Below are 8,095 nucleotides of genomic sequence, written 5' to 3' on the forward strand. Positions count from 1 at the left end.
ATCCATCTGGGTATTTCAGTCATCAGGTCAATGCATTTGAAGGCATTCATAGTTTTAAGGCTGGAATTGGCTAGTTTTAAGTTTTTTGGGGATTTGCAGGTATCTTTCCCCCCCCAAGTGCAACAAACAGACAGCTGTTAGCCATCTGGGCCCTCTGGAACAATTACTGTCCAAGCAGCATTTCTGTTGTGGGAATATTTCAGTTTTCCAGAAGCAATATATTGATGTTTGAAAAGGCAATCTCCCCTGCACCAAGCTAGTGTGCTTATTGCAGTTGTGGCTGCTTTGTACCTCTGCAAATAGTATCCACAGTTTCCATAACTGATATACTTCCCCTGTGCCCCAAACGTACACAGGTTGCTGAACTTCTTTATTGTGTGTTTCTCTGTTTTCGCTTTAGACGCTGAAAATCCTTTTAATGTCCCACAGCAACATGGGAATGCTCATCTTGTCCTTCAGCAAGAACAAAAATGAATCCATTGCAGTGCTATGTACCCCCCCTTACAGCTGTGCTCAACCATTTCAAAACCATTGTGCTTTCTTTCTTTTGGGTTATGAGCATTCATCTTCATTGGTCATTAATTTGAAGAGAACAAGGAAAGATTTCTTTGTCAGAGCAATACTTTCAAAATGCATTTGAAGCCATGCTGTAATTACAACACTTGTGGGGTGTGTACCCAAGTCTTGATTTGACCAAAGCCTGTTATTATTCCTTCATCCTAAGGTAGTGTGTTTAAACCTGGTTTGTTTTGTCAGTGTGAGGACTTGAAGGTTTGGCTTGGTGGTGGTAATTTAAGTACATAGCCAACTAAGGGGCATAGCCAATGTTCGTCATTAATGTAAGTAAACCCATTGATGTCACTGGACTTAATTCCATTGATTTCAAAGAGTCTATGCGGAATATAATCTAGATTCAGTTGCAATTCTATAGACGTCTGCTCAGAATTAAGTCTTGCTGAGTTCAATGAGACCTCCCTGATAAGCGGCAATAGAATTGCAACCCTAATTCTCTTGGGCCTAAACATACTTGGCAAAAACAAGTTTTCTCCCAATAACCTACGCTGTGATCAAATTTGCATTTGTGCAATGGTACTTTTAACCACCTCCTTTCATTTTGTAGCCTCTGGTGCTCCCTAAAAAGCAGCATTATTTTTAGACTGCTTTTCTGCCTGAAAGCCCTTAAAGCAGCTTACAACAATGAAAGCAAAATAAATCGCCCCATTACAATTACTGAAAACATAATGCAGCAGAGTATAATAGTGACTGTAGTACCGCAGTAAGGCAAAATAGTCATGGCAACATGAATTCGCAGTGCCAAAGGCCCAGCTGAATAAAATACTGGCCACAGTGCCAGTAACACAATAGGTGGACACTTTGCATGGGAAATGGCAGGCCTTAAAAGCCGTATATAGTTTAGGCCCAATATAGTTAAAGGTGTGGACCAGTATTTTGAACTCCAAAAGAACTGGGAGAAATAGGCTTCATATACGGTAATAGGCCTGTGAAAGAAGTCTGGCTGGAGCATCATGCTCCATTTGTAGTTTCCAAAACTTTTTCAGAGTTGTATGCAGATTATGTTATCGTAGTCCAGCCTCGATGTGCCCAAGGCATACAGGGCCAGCCGTATAATGAGGCATGGTGAGATACTTGCCTGGACAGCAGATCACAAAGGGTGGTTGATGCATCTCCCACCATGCTGTTTACAAGCCAGTTGGCCTTGCAGCTGCTGCCTACTCCACTATAGGTGGCCAGTCTGCCTGCTGTAGCTATTACTGCAGTATTGGCTGCTATCACCACTACTGCCTGCTCACTTGCTCATAAGTTCCATTATGGTTGCCACAGGGATTCAGTTGGTTGCACTCCAAAAGGTCCCTCTGAGCTTGCTGCTGCTCTCTGAGGAAATGGAATCACATGCCCAGGAAAGACTCATAACTTTCTCTACCCATGTGGTCAAACTTGCCATTCAAGATGGATATAGGTCAAATGAGCAGGTGGCCTGCAGGTAGCAGTAGTTGGGCTACTGCTGGCTGGGAGGTGGACCCCATCTTAGCCTCCCCAACCCTTTTCTGCTGTACCTGCAGAACAGCAGCCCTTCGGAGGAGTCAGAATGTTTGGCCGGCCAGCCCTGCTCATGAAGAGTAAGAATTTTGACACAGCTGTGGCCGTTTTCTCTACCTCTGGTTTCCAGAGGGGAAGCCTGCCTCTGTGGAGTCTGCCATCGGTGGTGAGCTGAAAATGGCGGGCTGGACTCAGGGTGACACCAAAGGTGAGTTGTTTATTTGGGTGGGTTCTTCCTTTCAGAGGGTGATGAGGGTGAGGACACTCCCCCATGGGTGGTGACTGGTTGTGGGTGGGCTTGCTCCTAGGTGAGAGTGTGAAGCAGGTGTCTGTGTGTATGTTAACCTGGATTCCAAGTAAGGTGGAATTAGGGGGAGCTTCATCTGTGATGAAAGTATGAATAAACTCACAAGGATGGACCACCAAGAGTTATAAACAAAAACCAATCATAGAATCATAGAGTTGGAAGAGACCACAAGGGCCATCGAGTCCAACCCCCTGCCAAGCAGGAAACACCATCAGAGCACTCCTGACATATGGTTGTCAAGCCTCTGCTTAAAGACCTCCAAAGTAGGAGACTCCACCACACTCCTTGGCAGCAAATTCCACTGTCGAACAGCTCTTACTGTCAGGAAGTTCTTCCTAATGTTTAGGTGGAATCTTCTTGTAGTTTGGATCCATTGCTCCGTGTCCGCTTCTCTGGAGCAGCAGAAAACAACCTTTCTCCCTCCTCTATGTGACATCCTTTTATATATTTGAACATGGCTATCATATCACCCCTTAACCTCCTCTTCTCCAGGCTAAACATGCCCAGCTCCCTTAGCCGTTCCTCATAAGGCATCGTTTCCAGGCCTTTGACCATTTTGGTTGCCCTCCTCTGGACACGTTCCAGTTTGTCAGTGTCCTTCTTGAACTGTGGTGCCCAGAACTGGACACAGTACTCCAGGTGAGGTCTGACCAGAGCAGAATACAGTGGCAATATTACTTCCCTTGATCTAGATGCTATACTCCTATTGATGCAGCCCAGAATTGCATTGGCTTTTTTAGCTGCCACGTCACACTGTTGGCTCATGTCAAGTTTGTGGTCAACCAAGACTCCGAGATCCTTTTCACATGTACTGCTCTCAAGCCAGGTGTTCCCCATCTTGTATTTGTGCCTCTCATTTTTTTTGCCCAAGTGCAATACTTTACATTTCTCCCTGTTAAAATTCATCTTGTTTGTTTTTGCCCAGTTCTCTAATCTGTCAAGGTCGTTTTGAAGTGTGATCCTGTCCTCTGGGGTGTTAGCTACCCCTCCCACTTTGGTGTCATCTGCAAATTTGATCAGGATGCCCTTGAGTCCATCATCCAAGTCGTTGATAGTCGTTGATAAAGATGTTGAACTAAATAACCTCATAATGTGGAACATTGATTTACATGGTACTGATATAAGTATGTTGGGAAAATAAGCCAACAGTGTAGATTTTATTATGAACTCTACCTGTATTTGGTCAGATTTATCATAAGTTCTCAACTACTGCTCTAGTCATCATCTGCCAGTGGAAGAGGGAACTTGAGAGCAGAGAAGGGACAGAGTTGGGGGGTTACCATTTCACAGTATGCTCTCTTCTGCTTATTTATTTATTATTATTATTATTTTTAATTTACATCCATAGACAATCTTAGGTACATGTACAGCCTTAAATAATTATACCATTAAATACTGATTTAAACTTGTATTTGTACATGTTATTTTCTTATGATTTCTAACTAAACTTTTCTGCTTAGTTAAGTTGCTAAACAAATTAATTTAAAATGAGTGCTTGGCATAACCAAATCTGTAGACGTCGGGATTCAAGATGACCATAATAGAGTGGAGAACTGGGCCCAAACTAACAAAATGAATTTCAATAGGGACAAATGTATGGTTCTGCACTTAGGCAGGAAGAACCAGATGCACAAATATAGGATGGGGGACACCTGGGTTGTCAGTAGTACATGTGAAAAGTCTCTAGGGGCTTTAGTAGACCACTAGTTTAACATGAGTCAACAGTGTGATGCAGCAGCAAAAAAAGCTAATGCTATCTTGAGCTGCATCAACAGAAGTAAAGTGTCTTGATCAAGGGAAGTAATAGTACTGCTCTATTCTGTGTCCAGTTCTGGGCGCCACCATTTAAGAAGGATGTTTACAAGCTGGAACATGTGCAGAGGAGGACAACCAAGATGAGCAAGGGTCTGGAAACCAAGCTTTATGAAGAATGATTGAGTGAGTTGGGTATGTTTAACTTGGAAAAGAGGAGACTGAGAGGAGATATGACAACCTTCTTCAAGGGCTTTCACAAGGAGGATGGAGCAAGCTTGTTTTCTCCTGCTCCAGAGGGTAGGATCCAAACCAATGGCTTCAAGTTACAAGAAACGAGATTCCAGTTAAACACCGGGAAGAAGTTTCTGATAGTAAGAGCTGTTTGACAATGCAGCAGACTCCCTTAGAAGGTGATGGACACTGGAAGTTTTAAAGCAGAGGTTGGATGGCCATCTGTCAGGGATGCTTTAGTTGAGATTCCTGCATTTCAGGGGGTTGGGCTAGATGACCCTTGGGGTCCCTTCCAACTATGATTCTAAGAAATTGGTGATGACTGGACAGTGAACTGGCCTTAACTTTTACTAAGAAATGTCAACATTTTATGATTTCTCAGTGGCCTAAAATTGGTTTGTAAATATCCACATTCACAGGCATTTATTGTAACTATAAAGATAGTCTGAAATAAATTTGTTGAGATTTGATTTGTGTGTTTTAACACACCTGAAGAAATATGTGGGGAAAGTACTCAAGATCTAGCAAATTCTTCTACAGTGTAAATATGAACATTTATTTGATAAAAATTAGTAAATTATTACAACAACTTATGCATTGGCATATGCTTCTGTCTGAAACCATAAAAACTAATACGTTACACTTTCTATCCCATAATTCTAATATTTGTTGCCTTTATAGCTGCAGTGTGGGTGGAAGAAGCTAAACCAGAAAAGAGCAGATCTAACTGTAAGCTACTTTGCATATTGTCAATTGACTATAAATTTAGATCTGTCTTTTGACTCAGTCCAACAGGCACAAGAACTGTGGAGCTCAGGTATGGAATGTAAGGTAGATAGAGGCTAATAGCAAAATGTTACATGGTTTTTGTTAATATTAATCCAGATTGTTAAATTTAAATGATGCACATGTTAAATATATACTTTGTGAGCTCTAGTTTATAGAATAGATCTATAGAGAAAAGTGCTATAAGAATCATCTTACTAACACATAATTTTAGTGTGGAATTTTGAAGTTCAGTCCCTGTCTAATATTTTAGATTTTTCCTTGTGGTTCTGGGGATTCTTTTCCATTTCACCATAAGCAAGTCTAGGAATGAAAAACCTAGCTTTGTTTTATGATCTTGTGTTTTGTTTTAGGCACTGAGGCAAATTTCAGAAAGAATAGAGCAAATTATTTGAATTAATGAGACTTTACTTCTTAGTAAATAATTCAGTTAACTGAGGTTTCTAATTCAAGTTAAAGGTTTGGTGAATTCAGTAATCTTTCCAAATGTTAAAATGCAAAGATTAATTGACATTTTTATTATAGACAATTTTTATTATAGACAATTTACTGATTCAGCTTTTATAATGCATGATCAATAAATATGTTTCATTGATTGCTGTTTAGCAATATAAAACTCCTAGCACATTTGCAAAGCTAAGCAGTGTCTGGTATGGTTTCAAATTGGATGGGGGACCAGACACGTTGAGATTCCTGCATTGGAGGAAGTTGAACTAGATGACCCTCCAGGCTGCAGACCCACTTTTTTGGGGGGGTGGGGGCGTTCTTCTGTACATGTGTGTGTTATGGAATTCTCTATGCTGGAGTAGGCTGGTGGGAACTGACAAGTGTGATTGTGAGGCACGGAGAGAGCCAATTTCATCCCTTACATGTTCTGAAGGTCAGTTGGTGGGTCCTGAGTCATTGCAGGAGATTGTTTGCTCTCTAAGCAACTTCCCATTAAATCCTAACCACATAGATTATATGCAATTAAATAACATGCCCGCAGTCAGAGTAATACTTTGATATTTGCTAGCAAGCTGATCCAGTAATCCCTGATAAATGGAAGAAAACTTCTTACACTATTGACGATTGCTTATAATAAAAATAATGTATTGGAAGGGAGGATGAGAAACATTAATTTACCATTACCTTTCACATTATTTGCTATATGAAGTTGTTGAGTTGCTATCTTACAGAATAAAAGATACAGCATTATTTTGGCTGGAGGAGTTGGCAAATTTTGAATTCTGATGTTAGGCACAGCCTGAAAAGGAGAGTTTCTGTTAAAAGATATGGGGCACAATTTGATCAAAGTGAATACATGTAGGCCTCAATAATTTCAGTGAGAGAGTTAAGCACATTTCAAGCTTTTCCACAGACAACACCCCTCTTTCCCTGGGCTAATAATCAGCATAAGTGATAGGAATAACAAGGCACACACTGCAGAGAAAAAGAGTGGGTACAGGGAATAATGGAGAAGTTCATGTACCAGTCATTCTGACAACGGCATGTGTTTTTGCCTAGGAAAATCTGCCATATGATTTCACATCCTCAACTGTAAAGCTAAAGAGATTTATCTAGTTGCAAGTATCTATGCTTGTATTGATTATTTTAAAATATCTCCTTTGCATATGGAACACTGTATTTAAATAGGTCAGTACAACAACATTGCCGTCTCCCACATATTTGCATAATATCAGAAGTGCACTAAAAATACTGACAATCACACCTAGCCTATTGCAATGTATGAATCACTAAAGCTGATACACAGTTCTCCATTTCTAGCTCTGTACCTGAGACACCACAGCTTGGGAAGCTTTTGGGATGCCATGGACAGATTGCCCATCTTAAGCGACTCCCACGCTGGACAGATGTCTAGACTTGGCTGCAGGGACCTTTATGCTGCACTCCATTTCTACCCAGAGATCCCAAACCAATTCGCTGGCCCCGAAGATTTGCCTCTGCTTCCTTTCACACCAGAGCAGCTGATGGCTGAGAATTTCTACAGCGATCCTTGTGCGTTCCCATTTCAAGGTCCCTGTGGGAATTTTGGCAGATGCGAGTACTCTTGCGGCCCAGCATTCATCAGAAAAAGGAATGAAAGGGAAAGGCAGAGAGTAAAGTGTGTCAACGAAGGCTACGCCAAACTCAGACATCACCTACCTGCCGAATACCTAGAGAAACGACTCAGCAAAGTAGAAACACTCCGAGCTGCAATTAAATACATCAGGTATCTCCAATCTGTGCTTTACAATGATTCAGAGGAGAATAGCAGGGAAGCTCACCACGCACCCAAAGATAGCTCTCAAAGCAATCACGCTCCAAGGACTTCATAGTCTACTCGAGAGCAAATAAAGTCTTCTCTGGAAGCCCCAAAGATGCCCCTGTTCAAAGATGCTTGTAAGACTGAACTTGCTATACAATGTGGTGATTTCAGGGCTTGTGACTCTGATGACATGAATCTTGCTAAAATGTGTGGAAGTTTCAAATGATTGAAATGGCTGTAATCATTTTAACAGATCAATATGAGATCAGTAATACGTGGTTAATTTTGGTTACAAGGGGGCGGGGGAGACCGCCAATGTGTCAACTCAAGCTGAATGCTTTAGGTTATATTTTAATAAAAAGATTCTGCTCCTTTCTGAGAACAGTAACCTCTCTCTCTTTGCTAACATTTATTTCTTAAAAAAATTATAATTTAAGTTTCTCTATAAATTGATAAAATGTATAAAGTTTCTGTATAAATTCTGTTTGCACAGAATGTATAAACTGGAAACCACTTGACTGTTGTAACGGCAACAACAAAAAAGACAGTATTGTAAAAACACACTAACTTTGGAAATGCTAATATTGAGTTAATTTTATCTGGATATTTTGTTTTTTGAAATCTAAATAAATCCTTGTTCCATGATCAAACTATATCTAAGAAGTTTGTTGTATTATACGGACACACAGTGAGAGAAAGACAATTAAGTG

General features: G+C 40.7%; 1 protein-coding gene across 3 annotated transcripts; it reads left to right on the plus strand.

Annotated features, from left to right (window-relative positions):
- Positions 1-59: 59 nt before the first annotated feature.
- On the plus strand, positions 60-8,038 carry ASCL3 (achaete-scute family bHLH transcription factor 3). 3 transcript variants are annotated; one of them, XM_081185293.1, is made up of 3 exons: positions 60-2,266; positions 5,033-5,168; positions 6,644-8,038. In XM_081185293.1, the coding sequence occupies exon 3, from the start codon at positions 6,862-6,864 to the stop codon at positions 7,453-7,455; it is 594 nt and encodes a 197-aa protein (XP_081041419.1). In that variant the 5' UTR covers positions 60-2,266; positions 5,033-5,168; positions 6,644-6,861; the 3' UTR covers positions 7,456-8,038. The 3 variants fall into 3 exon arrangements, with proteins under 3 accessions (XP_081041419.1, XP_081041418.1, XP_081041420.1); XM_081185292.1 differs by having other exon boundaries at positions 5,033-5,080; positions 6,905-8,038; XM_081185294.1 differs by lacking the exon at positions 60-2,266 and having other exon boundaries at positions 5,065-5,080.
- Positions 8,039-8,095: the final 57 nt, after the last annotated feature.

Source organism: Podarcis bocagei, assembly GCF_964188305.1.
Source record: "Podarcis bocagei genome assembly, chromosome: 1".
In the NCBI taxonomy this organism is placed as follows: domain Eukaryota; kingdom Metazoa; phylum Chordata; class Lepidosauria; order Squamata; family Lacertidae; genus Podarcis; species Podarcis bocagei.